The sequence below is a fragment of the Pogona vitticeps genome, chromosome 1 (genome assembly GCF_051106095.1).
Source record: "Pogona vitticeps strain Pit_001003342236 chromosome 1, PviZW2.1, whole genome shotgun sequence".
NCBI lineage: Eukaryota > Metazoa > Chordata > Lepidosauria > Squamata > Agamidae > Pogona > Pogona vitticeps.
Genome location: NC_135783.1, coordinates 67,930,903 through 67,948,041, shown reverse-complemented (window position 1 = coordinate 67,948,041; position 17,139 = coordinate 67,930,903). Strand labels below are relative to the sequence as shown.

At 39.5% G+C, this 17,139-nt stretch overlaps 1 protein-coding gene and 1 long non-coding RNA gene across 5 annotated transcripts in view; one reads left to right on the top strand and one right to left on the bottom strand.

Moving 5' to 3' along the window:
* The window catches only part of LOC144585910 (uncharacterized), a 116,530-nt gene extending 103,884 nt beyond the window's left edge, over positions 1-12,646 (top strand). The window contains exon 4 of the long non-coding RNA XR_013540533.1: positions 9,363-12,646. This is a non-coding gene — a long non-coding RNA (uncharacterized LOC144585910). The remainder of the gene's footprint in view (positions 1-9,362) is intronic.
* The window catches only part of PRKN (parkin RBR E3 ubiquitin protein ligase), a 982,733-nt gene that overhangs the window by 345,698 nt on the left and 619,896 nt on the right, over positions 1-17,139 (bottom strand). For all 4 annotated transcript variants that reach the window (XM_072994451.2, XM_078383207.1, XM_078383208.1 and 1 more), the window contains one exon: positions 638-774. In XM_072994451.2, the coding sequence (XP_072850552.2) occupies positions 638-774 (137 nt within the window). The remainder of the gene's footprint in view (positions 1-637; positions 775-17,139) is intronic.

Sequence of the window (17,139 nt, the reverse complement as noted above, 5' to 3'; positions counted from 1 at the left end):
TCCTGAGTGTCTCTTTTGCAATTTATCTATTTGGTTTGCAAAATGATCCATACTATTTCCACTTCCCTCACAATTTCTCAAAAAGTGTTTCTTTCCCTAGACAAGCAGGAAGGGTACACAAACTTCCTTCCGGTGATCAGCTTTGCACTCAGTACAATAGCAATTAGGAGATATCACTTCTGAGCAAGAAAGGGTATTTGAAATTCCTGTTACAGTAATTTCCCCATTAGCTCTTGAAGATAGGCCAAGGAAGTTAACAACTTATTTGACTCGAAAGAAGAGACCTGGAGGTCACTCCGTTCTTTTTCTCCTCGGCACTTTATAGCTATCATCGTTTAACACTTGATGATGATGAAATACTAATGTGAAAAAATGTATGCATATGCTTATAAAAGAAAATGCCCTTTAGAACTAAGTACTAATACTGCAAAGGCAGCAGAGTGCTATGGGTTTCTCTCTCTCTCCACCGAAGCAATAGGCCATCAAAAGGAGAAAATGATAAGACAAATCATACATCCATGAATTTATGAGTAACAAGTAAGAGGAAAAAATATGCACATACATTTATTTCAAGTCAATACTTGGTTCCCACAGTTTGTCAAATAATATGAGCGGGGTAAACCTTCAAGCAACTTACCCACACATGAGAGGGTGTAGCCAAGGACAGGATCATGGACAAACTGGCGATCATTCAGCATAGTCACACAGTACAAGTGAAAACAGTCCAGGCAAATGACATGGCGATGAATACACGGGAACACTAAGACAGGGCTCCTAAGAGGAACAGAAAAAAGGGGGGGAGGAGAGATGGTGAAGGTTCAGTTTGTCTTATTTATCTCAGGACAGCTGTTAATATAGGCGATTTATTTCATGCCAACAGTGACCCAGCTTTTAAATAGAATATCTGCACAGAGAACTTAATCGTCTAACAGTCTGATAGGACGGAGTGAGGGCTTCCGGTTCCGGCTCAGCCAGGCAAGACGCTCATGGCTACACAGCGGTGATTTTATCTTTATTTTATGAAATTTTATATGGTTTTTATAGCTTTTGTTTAGTTGAAGTTCCTATTCTACTTCTTGGCTGAAGGCATGATTTTAACCTTGGTAAAAGTAAACACAGAGATAATGACCACTGGAGCTGCCGAGAGATATTAGAAATACCTCGGTACGACAGAATTACACAACTGCAGCCTTGGGAAGAAAACAGAAGAAAAAACACCGCTACTGCGGACAGTAAGCACCTGCTTGAATCAAGTCTGCAAGAAAAACATTTACTTTGTTTAAGAAAAGCCATCTGCCTTCGGGGGTTGTTTGGCATACAGCAGGGGCGGATCCGCTGACTCCGTCAATCTACAATTGACTCACAGTGAGTAAAAGTCCTCCAAGGAACGGGTGGAACAACCTGCCCCTTTAATGGTTTATGTTTGAGTGTTTACCGGAGCTAAGAAGTGTTTTTATACAGCTACTACTGACCGTAACTGTGAAACCCACATTCTTCTCCCTTTGAGTGGTAGTTTGCACCTGCAGAAGTAGAAGGGGACACTAAATAAGCTTAATTTGTGGAGTATAACTATGGTCACCACTAGGACCAAAAAAACCTATGGCAAGTTAAAAAAGGCTCCCAAAAAGCGAAATCAGAAATCTATAGCAGACTTCTGTGTGGTCTCAGATCAACGTGAACATGTATCCTCCTATAATCAAAGGCCGCTGAGGGAATTTACATCAAGTACCCCACTTACTACGGACAATGTAGGCATAAGTAATGGAGAGACATACCAGGGGGCTGCAGTCGGAACTCCGCACTCCGGAGGAGAAATTGGCAATTGGTCTCTGGACCCAGAACTCCTAGAGAAGGCTCTCTCTGCCTCTATGGAATCATTCTATAAATACTTAAATCTATCAACACCTGGGCCTAAGGAGAACCATATGGAAGGAACAGTAGGCCCCCAAGATGCTCAAGGGCCCGAGAGTGAACAAACTAGGATTATTTATACCCAACTACGTGATCAGTGTCTCCTCTCAGCTAAATCCAACCAGACAATTTTCAATAATCTGCATGATCTAAAGAAAGAAATCGCTGATACTAAAGCAATACTACAATGCATTGCTGACATGATAAAGTTGGGGATTTTAAAAGCAGCACCCCCCTCAAACCCTCAGAATACTGAACAGAGAGGACTTCAGGCAAAAAAGGAGCTGGGTACAAAAGATCAAACACACAAAGATAACTCCCTAGCCTTTAAAGGTCAGAGTTACCCACAGTTATCAGAAAAAGCAACTCAGGACCGAATGCCCATCTCTGGGAAGACCCCAAAGGCCTGGGCTGATCCATATGAGCGAAATGAGGACACAGAGGACACAGAGGGACCTGACCTAACATCCTCTAATCTAGAGCTAATAACCATAGACGAATGGTGGGGAAACACCCCAGAAGAACCCTATCCCCAGCATCCACTTGCTGTGACAACATGCAAGGAAAATATACAGATTAAAAAACCCCAACGGTCAGCAACCTCAGACAGTGAAGGGTCCACCCCTGCTGAAAGCCCATCACTCAAGCCTGTGAACCACATCACCATCTACAACTGGCCACTAAGAAAACCAAATGGCACCTGGGCCTCCAACTCAGAAGTATTGCGGACAATAACAGAAATTCTGGGCAAGGATTGAGATGCTCAAATGAACACAAAATGTTACTGCATCTATCCCAGCAAGCCCGGGCAACTAAGAGGCAGGGTGCACTTGATCTTCGCCAATAGCGAACAGGCCCATCATTTTTGGAGCCTGTTGTACAAGTTTGAAAAAATAGCAGTATCTTTCAAATGGGGAATACATACAACTTACTCAAATATCAACCTAAGACCGATCACAAAATTGGACACCTACAAACTAACAAATACATCCAGAGAAATTCAGGTTCCAGAACAAAGAGATGGCCCCACAGCCGCTTCCATAAGGAAGATAACAGCCGAAAAACCTAGCTGTGACCTGTACAGAGATAGGGCTGAAGCTTCCACCATTTACAACAGATCACCTTCCAAAACCAAATCAGATGGCAGAGGAAAGGAAACGCAGATCAATGTTGCAACCTTCCCAAACAATATCCCAATTAACAAGCCTCGTGATCTTACAAGCAAAATCAAAAACCAGAGTAATCAGGTGAAAATGCTCTCAAGGCCAAGGCATCTTTCAAAAGGTATTACATCCTCCAGAAAAAATAGAATATACCATCCATACAAAGAGAAGTTACATCCAGCCTGCTCAATGGGAACTATTTCCGACTCCACCTCTGAGTGGCATATGGGCAATAGATATGCCCCTTTAGTAGCTTATCCCCAGAACTGACTATTGGAAGGCAAAAAATATAAACATCTTAAGAAGCCTTTGTCCAGGAATATTGCATGGGGGGAAAACAAACAAAAAGTCCAACTCCACAAAGATACCACAGTTCCAAACACAACAACGACTACCTACCTGGGTAGAGCTGAAAGATATCCCTTTAGCAGAGAGACACAAAGAAATCAAAACAACAAAGACTGGGCCCGTAAAGATTATCCTTTTCCCACACCAGTTGCTCCCCTCACCTACAGAGGATGTCAGTCATCAGATGTATCCCTGCCTGCTCTGGAGAAGCTAACGTTATACAAGGAAGGGAACCCCATTAAAATGCTCTCTCCCACAAGAGGAGAAATGACCCCAAAGGCAGAACAACTGAACATCCAGGAGCGAAATGAGGCACCAGACACTCAAGAATCACGGTGTGCCCCAGAAAGCAACCAAACATCTGCATCTAAAATTGAACTTTTATCATGGAATGTGGCAGGTTGGACCAGATGTATCTCCCAAACCCATGATACTCCTTTCTTTCGTAGCAAATATGACATCATTCTTTTGCAAGAAACTTGGTCTGACAAAGATATAATTCTAGATGGTTTCAACTCTTTCATGGTAAAGGCAATCCCAGGGCGCGGACCGGGGAGACTGAAGGGGGGACTGAGCATCCTGGTATCAACGGCTCTGAAAGTGAAATCTACGATGAAACCCCCCCTGAGACAGCTGGCCATGGCAGTAGTACTTACAGGAAGTATGAAAACCCTATTGATTATTAACATATACTTACCTCCCACATCCAGAAAAGCTGAAACAGAAGGAAACTGGACAGACCTTGAAAACTATGTAAGAGAGCTTATCATGGAACATCCGGATGCTTTGGTCCTGACTGGTGGGGATCTAAACGCCCGTATGGGACCAGATGATGACTATCTGGGAACCAAATTTAAGATGATAGCCAACATAAGATATGATAATGTGAGGACCCTGAATCAGGAGAGGGCATCTAAGGACCAACATGCAAATTATGCCGGGGCCTGTCTGTACAAATTTGCCTACAGACTGGGCCTCTCAGTTTTAAATGGCACAATCACAGGTGATACTCCAGGAAAATATACATTTATGGCAGCAACTAAAGCTAGTACAATTGACTACATCCTGGTGTGCAGGGGGCTCCTTTCCATGGTCAAAACTCTCCAAGTACTTCCTTACATGGAGGGGGATCATTTCCCCCTACATCTAAGTTTCCACCTAAACGTCAGAGATTTAGACACAGAACCAAGATATCATACTGAAATTACAGCACTAGAAAGAGTGGGTTGCCGAGTAAGATGGTCACCCAAACTGGCACAAAATTTAAAACAACTTTTAACTTCGAAAAATTTGATTGATGCCCTTAATCCAGTAGGAAGCCAGACAGTCCACTGGAATCCCATAGATAAATATGAAACTCTCCTACAACAATTACAGCCACATCTCGTCCACTCATATAGCAGAAACCTTCAGAATTCATATAACCGATCCAAACCTTGGTTCAACCAAAGCTGTAAGGCAGCAAAACAATTAGTTAATCAGACATACCAGGAATACCTGAGAGCAGAAGACCATGTCAAAAAAGAGGTCCTCCTAAAACTACTGGTACATAAGAAAGAATACAAACAGCAGATACATCACAGTAAAAGAGAACACACGAGAGAACTATGGAGGAAGGTGACTGAAGCAGCAAAAGCCAAAAATCCATCCCTTTTCTGGAAACTAATCTCAGGCAGACTATCAGAGCCCAAACACCCATTATCCTCTTGTATTCCACCAGATAAATGGGTATCCCACTTTACAAGTATGTATGAGGATGTTATTGTACCCCCTTCTCCAGTAATGCTTGGAAGCACTCCCAAATGGCCCCCGGTGACCCCAGGCGAAATAATAGCTCATATAGATCAGTTAAAAAATGGAAAAGCCCCAGGCCTTGATGGCATCCCACCAGAACTCCTAAAAGAAAACAAGACATGGTGGGGCTCTTTTCTAGCACCTCTCTTCACCCATATTAATGACACAGGCCAAATCCCGATATCATGGAAAACGGCCACAGTGGTCCCATTTTATAAGAAAGGGAAAAGGGAGGATCCAGCCAACTACAGGCCAATAAGTTTGCTGAATATTATAAGCAAACTATATGCAAGGCACCTCCTAGACAAACTCCTGGAGTGGCTCGAAGTAGAAAATATCATTGGGGCAGAACAAGCAGGCTTTCAGCCAGGGAGATCCACAATAGAACAATGCCTAATTATACAGCATCTTATAGAGAAATACTCAGCCAAAGGAGTAACATCACTCTATGCTGCCTTTGTGGACTTTAAATCAGCATTCGATTCTATATCGAGAACACACCTCTGGGACAATCTATCAAACTCATCTATAGACAAAAGACTTCTATATCTAATCAGGGCCCTACATGAAGAAACATACCTGAGAGTCAGGTGCAGCAGACAGGGACACCTCACGGAATCTGTGCAAACGCACAGAGGTGTTAGGCAAGGCTGCCTGCTGGCACCAGCATTATTCATATTTTACATAAACGACTTATCAAGCTGGCTTAACACCGCCGATCTCCATTCACCTAAACTTACAGATAGAACAGTGCCAGCCTTACTCTATGCTGATGATACAGTAATTCTATCCAGAACCCCCATAGGGCTGAGGAGGGCACTTAAGAAGCTTGCCTCATACTGTGAATATAAATCATTAACGATTAACTATCAGAAGACCAAGATAGTCGCCTTTGGACAGAGACCCAAGAGTAGGTCATGGCAAATAAATGGACACAGTATCGAGCAGGTGAACAGCTTCAAATATCTGGGGGTAGTATTACAGGCCTCAGGATCTAGGCTTCAGCATAGTAAATTTGTGGCTGATCAGGGAGAAAGATCGGCAAATAGTATAGTAAAATTCCATCTCTCCCAAGGAGGGTCCTTCATACCGGCAGCCTTCAAATTGTATAGAGCAAAGGCATTAGCCCAGCTGCTGTACGGCTCATTCATGGGGCCACCCAGTTCTCACTTCGCACCACAAGAAATAGTCCAATCCAAATTCTTAAGAACTATACTCCAGGTCCCAAGATGCGTGTCAAATGCAAGGATAAGGCTAGAAACAGGATGCCTTAAAGTAGAAGCCTGGATTAGAATTCAATCTATATATATGTGGCTAAAGGGACAGTTAAATCCAGAAGGCCTATTTTCCTTATTATTCAAAGATAACTATCAATCTAAGTGGGTTAAATCGGTCCAGGGCTACTTGGGGAAAATTGGCCTCTCACCTCAGGCACTTATATCCTCTGGAATAGAGCAGGCAAAACAAATAGTTAAACAAAGAATAGAGGACAATGAATACCAAACAGACCTTTCTAGCATCCAAAATATGGCAGCACGGACTTACATCAAAAATTGTATGGTACCGGCCAAATACTTAACATCTTTGGAAATTAAAGGAATTAGAAGAGCCTTTACTCTGGCAAGGTGTTTGGCCCTCCCCTCTGCTGTACTAGAAGGGAAGTATAAAAATACCCCTTTTGCTGAAAGGTTATGCTCCTGCCACCTGAGGGAGATCGAGACCATACAGCACATGTTCTTCACCTGCCCATTGTATGAAGCAGTGCGAAAAGAGACTATAACCCCCTTAATAGATAGATTGCCAGGACGTTCAGAGGGAAATAGGCTAGAGTTCCTTCTCTCAGATGTTGATGTCCAGATCACCTGTCGGGTTGCGAGGTTCTGTGTAGCAATTCTTCGATTGCGGAAGTTAAATACCAATTAGATTGCCGTTCCCAGTTGTATGTATGCCAACATGTTCTAATGGAATACTGAAAGTTAGAAATTTTAAGGTTTTATAAGGTTTTATACTTATGTGACTGGTCTAAGGACTGTAAATAAACTATTGATAGAGTCTGATAGGACACACCAAAGATCTCCAATCTTTGGGGCCAGTGGGTACATTTGGTATTCTGACAAAACATCATAGGTGCCATCACAAAAAGGTTGCTAGAAGGTTGTGAGTGTGTGTGTGAAATATTCATTTCAGGGAAAGGTAAACTGGCCCGAGGTTCTTCCCCAAGAACAAAAGTACGAAGGGCACACATATACACATCCCTAAAAGTTTTTTCTCCAACAAATCATATATTGCACAGAATGGCAATCCTATTAATTTATCTAAATGACCCATAAGCTCCTAAAAACAATATTGAATCCTGGATGTAGTTTGTATTAGAGAAATAGTGTTATAATATTATTTTAGTCCAGATTCTCCCACCCTCTGTTTCTGTCTACCCCACTTTTCCACTGAGTTTGTCAACCCTCTGGAGATTTTCAGGGGTTCAGGAAGCTTCAGCAGGAGAGAGAAGGGCTAAAACTCTATCCCCCATTCTTTCACTGGTGGGAGTAATCAGTGAGTGGAACTCTGCTAAGGAAATATTTTATGGAAGATCCTCCAAGCCCTGGGGGATGAAACGCTTGCCATGACATAACATTGCCAGTTATAAGAGCTAAAAAGGGGTGGTGCTGGGGACATACAAAGAAGAATGGAACTTCATCAGAATACCAGGTTTGCTTTAATGTTTGTGTCTCTCCTGGCAAAGGCATAATGTCATGCCTGTGAAACAAGCTTTCAGAAGCTAGGTGGAGCCCATAAAGTTTCCAGCCTTTTCATCTTAAGGTATTTGGAAGACAAAATTCTGACTCAGATTGTAGTTCATCAAGGCACACTCCAGGAATAAAGGTTAGCAAAGAACATAGAACTCATGCATTAAGATCCATTACAGAAACCTAAAGCACTCAAATGCAATTGCTTTAATATTGTCATTACCTGCAATGAGGACTACAATATTGTTAGTGCACAGGCAGGAACTAAAATAATGGGTAACTTTGGCAAAAGGGCACTTAGCACAAAGGGAGCACCTGGACATCATAAAAAAACATAACAAAGAGCAGACTATTTAATTGTTAGAACCCCAGACCATGACAGAAATGCCATTCAGGAATTTTGATTCCACTGTCAAAATCAGGTGTTTAAGAACAAGTTATCCTACAAGATACCCCACAGAGGTAATCAATACCTGTGAGAAGAAGAACCCCATACATCAAAGCGGGACTCCCAAATGTCCTCTCTTCCCACAACCAGCACCCCAAAGGCACTCACTCGAGGGTACTCTCTGCCTTCTCCTCCATCTCGGAAATATGAGATACTGATTAGAATTAGGGCGAGGATTAGGTTGTAATCCTGAATGTGCTCTGTGGGTACAGAAGCACAATATCTCACATTCATAAACTGGAGGGAGGGAGGGAGGGAGGGAGGGAGGGAGGAAGGAAGGAAGGAAGGAAGGAAGGAAGGAAGAAAGAAAGAAAGAAAGAAAGAAAGAAAGAAAGAAAGAAAGAAAGAAAGAAAGAAAGAAAGAAAGAAAGAAAGAAAAAGAAAGAAAGAAAGAAAGAAAAGAAAGAAAGAAAGAAAGAAAGAAAGAGCATTTCTGCAAACTCAGATGCAGCAATATGTCTTAATAATAAGTTCAAATATTCTACACAGTTCGTATTGCCCGCTTCTATTAATATCTGAACATTCTGAAGTTTTTTTTCTTTTACATCTTTCATTTAATCTGTAGCAAATCATTTAAAATCTTCCGTCTAATCCCAAGGAAGTAGATTGAAAAACTATGAATGCAGGAGAGTTACAACTAATGCATGTGAAATATAACATTCGGATGCACCGTGTATACTGTATACAAATGGATAATCTTCTTTCAAAATATGCTGCAAAATCCCATATACTATAGACGTCAAGGTAGTATGTCAGTAGCATTAAAAATATAATCTCAGTGTTTTAAGGGATTTTGATGACTAAAGCCGCTTACAAACTGAATTAAATAAAACCTCCCCATTACTAATCCTTATTAGTTGACCACTTGCTGTTCTAAATCTAACAAAAATGATTTATAAAAAAGAAAAACAGAGACAGGCATTCAGAGTATTTTCTTTCAAAATTTGCAAACAGACCCACAATGTACACAATGTACAATTTGGGGTGGCGGAAGGAGAAAAAGGAGGAGGAGGGGAAAAGAAGAAGAAGAAGAAGAAGAAGAAGAAGAAGAAGAAGAAGAAGAAGAAGAAGAAGAAGAAGAAGAAGAAGAAGAAGAAGAAGAAGAAGAAGAAGAAGAAGAAGAAATTGAAGTTGTTTTGTGCAGCTCAGAAAATTCAGTGTCATGCTAATGTTGTATTATGTTCGACTATGGGGAAAAATGACTGATAGCAATGTGAAAAGTAATGTGAGTAGTCTAGGCTCATAATAAATCCCAGATTCAAGTACTGTATTCCTGTTTCTTCTCCCCCTGCCAAAACTATTCTGCCATCTTCACTGTGTACAAAAGGTTCGCCAGTGCTTCAGAGATGAATGGGAATATTTTACATCAGTGAAGAGGAACTTCAGCAGATCCACAGCCCCATTTTCTGTTAATGCAGTTCTGAGAGCTGCATTAACTGCCAGAGAAAAAGAGAGAGAGAGAGAGAGAGAGAGAGAGAGAGAGAGAGAATGTGTGTGTGAGAGAGAGAGAGAGAGAGAGAAATACTCACAAAAGTGATTGCAAGTCTACTTCCTAACTGTGAAAACAAAACCACATTTCAGGGTTTTAAACAGTGCAGGGTGATGGTTGTTGTAGGTTTTTTGGCTTGTTTGGCCGTGTTTTGAAACACAGCCAAACAGCCCGAAAAAACTACAACAACCATCGGATCCTGGCCGTGAAAGCATTCAAGAATTCAGTTCAGGGTGAGTTAGGGGACTATGGCCTACTGAAAAGCTGAATCATTGCTTTTGGAGGCTGCAGGAGTGGCAAATCTAAAGTCACGTGAACTTGTCATTGTTATGATAAGGGCAGTGATACTAGAAGATATCCAATATTACATTCTTAATGAGGACTTTATTGGAGAACAGGTATATGAAACATTTGGGTCTGAAACTATCATCATGATAATGCAGACAATCCAATCCTCTCTGGAAAAAAAGCTTCTGTGAAACAATTTAAACATTCACAAGTCAGTGCAAAGGGATAAACACAAGCCAAAGCTTATGAAGAAAATAACTGAATTTTTAGAGGAGAAAAATTTATATAGAGTTGTAATTGTAATGAGCATTTATTTATCCATACATTGATCTCAAAGAGATGCTTACAGGGCATGAGTTCTTAGCTCTTGGAAAACACCAGTCTCTGTTACCTTACATGACATCGAGAACACACTCAGGCCAAAAAACTTGTTTCTATTTGCATAAATTTTGTATAACTTGCCGCAGATAATTGTGTCTAACTGATGAGGTGCCACTGCACTTCTTGGTCATTGGTCTGGTTACACGCTTGATTGAGCAACTGAAATTTACCCCTTGTCAATTAGCTGCATTTAGCTGAAGAAAGTTACACAAACTGTACACAATAGGATTTCAGCCTCTTAAAAAAATACAGTCCAAACCCAAGGCTCCCTGAGTCCTAGTCTGTTACTCTATCCACTACACCACCCCAGATACCATACATGTGGGCAAATGTTTATCAAGGTCCTATAGTGATGCGGAGCAGAACCTCTTCCACAGAAAACCTTCCTGTGCTTAATGTGAAAGAAAATTTCCACACATCCCCTGCAGCACCACAGAACTAATTGGCAACAATGAATGGATGCAAAACTGCCTCAGTCTCAAAATAACTAAGTAGTGCAGGTGATTGTAGAGGCAGTGGCAGTGAAGCTGGAAGTGTCTTCACCAAATGACCTTTGGTAGAAACAGGTTAAACTCTGTTGGAAGCACATGAGTGTATAACCACAGCATTAATGTCCACATTTCCTGAGTTTGACAGAATTAGCATGTCAATGGTTTTTATTGTCTTTGTTTAAACAAATGGTATGGGGAAGTCTATGTTGCTATTAATTTTTTTTTCCAGAGGCAAGTTTTATAACAAAAAAATAGAGCTCCATATTTGCTTGAAAATAATATTTAAACCACATGAAGTATGTTTTATTTTTTAATAATCTAATGTTTTCCTTGAAATACTTGTCAGATATTGGGACGTAAAAAGGTCAGTATTTATTCAGCAAATATAAATTACACGTGTGTGCATGTGCTAAATCAAATCATGGTCTATTAAAAGTACTAAAATTCTTCCAGAAGACAGACATCACTGGTCACAGGAGTCCCATAATAATTCTCCTAATATTTTCTTGAATAAATAAAATTATTCAGCCCATGCCATATTACAGGCTTGGAATTTTTTAATGGGTGCCTTTTATTACATAGCTCACTTCACACAGATACTGTGCAGAAAAGCTGATTAAGGAGTGAGAGGGGCCACTACTTCAGCCTTATCTCCACCATCATTAATATGCCATTTGGTTGTGCAAACAAGCTTTCCCATTTGTTTGACCCAACCTGCAGATGTAAGGGAAGAAGACTCTTTGAAATAATATGCCTTTTTGTTGTTAGTATTACTTAGTTAGTTTGAAACTATGGAAGAATTAAAACAGTGGATAACAGCTACAGCAAAGAAAATTGAAATAGATGATGGATGCATGAAACAATACAGATACATCACTTGGAGAAAATACAGAGCAAAACAAATTAGCCCCATGTAAAGATGATGCTCTAAAATGTTGGAAAGAAATATGGGAAAGTCCAAATAGACATAACAAAAATGCCTCATGGATTAAAGACATTTGTAAAGAAACTCAAATAAAACAAATGGATGATATTGCAATAACAACTGAAATGATTAAAAGGCAAGTAAAGGCTGTGAAAAATTGGAGTGCATCTGGTTCAGATGAGCTGCATGGATTTTGGTTAAAGCACCTAACAAGTCTACATCAACATATAACATTGCAATTTTAATCACCTACTTCAAAATTCTACAACTGAAGATTCGATGACAACAGACCACACATTTTTGATTTAAAAAATTATCAAAAGGGCAATGAACTCAGTAATTATCAACCAAATACATACCTTCCAACAATGTCCAAGCTCCTCACAGGAGTACTTGCAAGATCAGTATATAAATACTTAATTGAAAACTCCCTATACCCAAATGAACAGAAGGGGAACTTTAAAAAGTCAAGAGGCAAGAAAGATCAGCTGCTTATTGATAAAATGATAATAAAGAATGCAAAACGATTTAAAAAAACCCAGGCCTTAACATGGCCTGGATAGACTATAAAAAGGCATTTGACTCACTGCCACACAAAGTGTATTAACACCTGCCTAAAACTTGTTGGGATTAGTAAAAATATTCAGAAGGTCTTCAAGAAAAACATGGAAAAAATGGAAAACCATCTTAATGGCCTATGGTGAAGAAATTGTGGAAGTTGGCATCCAAAGAGGAATATTTCAGGGGGATTCTTTGTCACCACTGCTATTTAACATCTCACTAATCCCCGTGTCAATAATCTTAAAACTGGATTCAGCTACCATATTTCAGAACAAGCAGGGAAAAAACAGTTACCTGTTATACATGGATGACCTAAAACTATGTACAAAAAGTTCCACAGAGATTGAATCACTGCTAAACACAGTGCAAATATTTAATGAAGAGATCCAAATGAAATTTGGAATTGACAAATGTGCAGCTCTGTCTATACACCGCAGCAAGTTTCAAAAACTAGATGGAAGAGAGTTTAAAATTGCATCATTATAAAATCATTATCAAGTGATGAAAATTATGAATACTTTGGAATACTACAAGCAGATAACATTGTGCACACAAAAGTTAAAGAACTGACAGAAAGGGAACATATCAAAAGACTGCAGAACATTTTAAAATCAAAATTAAATGAGGGAAATACAATCAAAGGAAGTTCCAGTAATTAGATACCAAGTGGGAATAATAGATTGGACACAAAATTAATTAGAAGAATTGGATGGGGGAAATGGAAATTAATGAACATGCATCATGCACTACATCCAAAAGGTGATGTGGACAGATGATATTTGCCACGAAAAATTGGAGGCTGTGGATTACTGCAAATACAACAGGTAGTAGAGGAGGAAAAAAGAAGCCTAAATGATTGTATCAGTACAAGCAGAGAACAATTACTTAAGGCAGTGAAAATGGAGAATATTTTGAAAAGAACAGAAACAAAAGCTCAATATAAGAAACAACAATTTCAAAACAATTGAAACAGCTGGAACAATAAACCCCTACTTAGAGCACACCTTAGAAATACTGATGGAAAGCATAATAATAACATGGGCGGAATGAAAATTGGAGACCCTTAAGAAAGAAACTGAAGGCTTGATTTTTGCTGCACAAGAACAAGCACTCTAAACCAACGTGATGAAAGCTAAGATCGAAGGAATTAGTGCTAACAGCAAATGTCGACTTTGCTGAGAAACAGATAAAACTATGTCATACCTCATATGTGAATGTCCAAAGATTGCACAGGTTACAAAGTTAGACATGATAGAGTGGCAAAATCAGTGAAATAATTATGCAAAAAATATAACTTGCCAGCCTCCAAAAACCCATGGAAACATCAGGTGGAGAAGGTGTCAGAAAATAAGGAAGTCAAGGTCTTCTGGAATTTCCAAATACAAACTGATAGACACCTTGAATATAGTACACCAGTCATAGTGTTGAAAGAACAAAGAAATGTCTGGATTATTGATACTGCAAATCCAGGGAATGCCCATGTTAACAATAAAGAATTGGAAAAACTAACAAAATACAAAAGACCTGGCAATCAAAACATCTTGTTTGTGGATGAAACACACTTCAGTGGTAACCATAGTCATTGGGATTTTGGGAACAATATCAAGAAATTTCACACAATATTATAAGCAGTTGCAGACCTCAGAAATAACACCACCAGAGTTACAATAAATAACAATATTAGAAACAGCATATATACTGCATCAATATTTGACAGATACTTAGGTTTTTGGTTAAAACTTGTATCTGTTATATAATATCAGTCAATGTTTTTATAATTTTGATTAACTGTGTGTGGTACGCTTAAGTACCCTGTGGATGAACATGGTGAGTGACATCCATCTCCTCCCACGCATACTTGACAGCATCACAACAGAAAAAAACATCTACTACAGGTAGTATTCTGTCACTTACATCCATCAGCACTGCAACAATGCTGAACATTGAAATTGCCTTTTCATGCTTTGCACACAGTAGGAATGGAGAACCTATGGTCCTCCAGATGTTGTTTGACCATTTGAGGCTTGTTACTCCTGTTTTTCAGAATGGTGATTCCACTCCAGGAGCTTTCCAAGATGTAGAACCCTACTCTCAAAACAGATTCAGCACCTTGGCTACCTCCAACTCCTTCAAAGACATCCATTTTTCCACATTGGAAGGCAGTTCCCATTATCCCTCATTATTGGCTGTGGTGGCTATGGCTTATGCAGGTTCAATTCAATAACATCTGGAGGGCCATACGTTCTCCTCCCACGCTCTCAAAAAGATATCTATTCCCCTGAATTCTTCTCCAGAGTTCTCATTTCTGCAGAATATGCTCAACAGACTGTGTCTGGATGGCTTCAAGGAAGGATGGGCCGTGCCATATGTTGCATCAGTGATTTTCAGACACATCAAGCAAATAAAATATCCTTTTGGCTATTATAGCAGCATCCAAAAATACTTTCCAAAGAAGTTGTTATGTTAGCCTTTCATAACAAAAACAACGTAAAGATTACTCACACACTTATCCTAGTATGAGCTTTTGAGGACTACAGTCCTCTGTCTTGGATGCATGTATTGGATCCAGACATCCAAGTATTATTTTAGTACATATTATTGGTAATGCCGTGATGACTTTAGGGAGTAAACATTCCAGTCTCTAAGGTCATCATTCAAGGCCCTTCTCCAAATACTCCTCCCAAATGAGGTGAGAAAATGGAGCTGCAAGAGATGGCTTTTCTCAATGGTGGTACTGTTGAATGTAGAATGTCCTCCACAAGAAGGCTGTCTGAGTTATTTTCAGTACCAGTTGGGATGAAGATTTGGCCCCAGATTCCCCAAGTTGCCCAGCCCTCTTTCAGATCTTTACATTTTTATTTGGCTGCTCATTTTAACTGGACTTTGAGTGATGTAATGTTTTTATTCTTTGTTCTCGAAAGTTTATTCTGCTGTCTCTAGTCATGGCTTTATTATTTTATTTTAAATGTAATACCAACACCCCAGGGTTGTTGGGTGCTTGAACATTGCAATGAATAAATTAAATAAATGAGAGGAAATGAAATACAGAAAATACTGACAGTGACAAAAGCAACATTATCAGTATCAAGAGTAATAGGACTTTATGCCCCTACCTGATAAACACCCTCCACTTTCTCTCCCTTGTTTTTTACATGAAATTCTCTTAAGACAAGATTGGGGGCATTCATAGAGCAAAACCTATAATCTGACACTGTCACAAAGGTACCATTGTAACGTGACAAAGAGTTCCACCACCGGTATGGGCTTGTTGAGAAGTAAAATAAGAGCAGTGGTGGCAGGAGATATTATTAATTCCATGCATTAGCTTCCTACCTCCCCACCTCCAAATGGGAAACAGCCAGCTACAGATAATACCAGTCAGATATGCTGCTACAGAATTCTGACTAAATGGGGAAAGATATGAAGACTGATCTTGTTTAGATAAGAGCCCTACTGGGAAATAAATTGTTTGAGGCTATCTCAAAGTCTTTTGACAAGTGTTATTAATGTATTGAAGATTAGTCCAGTGGCCAAGAATGCACAACACTTTTTAACATAAGGAATTACTTGCAGACACAATGCAGGATTGAAAGATACATCTGTCACTGCTTGCTTATGAAAACCTCAGAGTAGGTTTGTTCCCCATTCAGCTGTAGTCTTCTGTTCTAGTAATTCAAACTTTGGGGGAGGAGCAGAAGACCAGGTAATCTAAGGATAAGTAGAATGCTACATCTATCTGTCTTTTCACTGAAAACAAACAAGCTGACATCACTGTTCTGAAACACTTCAAATGTAGCCAAAGCCTGCAGATATTTACAAAGGGGAAAAAATATGTGCTTGAACCTGTGAAAATCCCTGGGGTCATTTCTAGGTGACGATTGGATTTTTCTCACCTCTCCATCAACTATCTTAGCAAAATAATAAAAAAGAGGATATGTCTATATGGTTGACTCTCAAGGATTACTTTCAGTGAGGCAGTAATAGGCCTACAGAGTTTGTTGCTGTGGAATAAATAAAACGCTGCCGCTCATCCTTTCACCCAAGAGGGCTATATTTATTTTAAAATGCCCAAGAGTTTCCCATTAGTGTATTTTTATTAGTTTTAGTTATCTTCTTCTAGCTCCAAAAGCTTTCCGTATAAGCACCATAAAATCGTTTTCAATTTTGGATAGATCTCTATATTCCTCCAAAACAATTTTATGTGTTAACATCCACAGGAGGTTACTAAGCATATTTCAAGAGGACACATGCCACTGAACATAAATCTGCAAATGAACAATGACATCAAAACTCTGGGAAAACAAGTAAGTCATGTTCACACACATAAAACCAAAATCATATTTGTTCTTAGCAAATCATATAAATGGACATTAAACAGTGGACCTTTTCTAATAGATTTTCTGTAAAGAAATAAGACTGGTGCAATAACAACTAAATACAGTATTTCTTTTATATCAATTTGTATTACCTGTAATGCATTCAGATTAACAGAAAAAACATGCAGAGATATGTTCTGAAATTAGCTTCCAATTATTAATCCTCAAAGCAGAATATATAAATTTAGCAATTTTAAATTCACGCCAAGATGCATTGCTG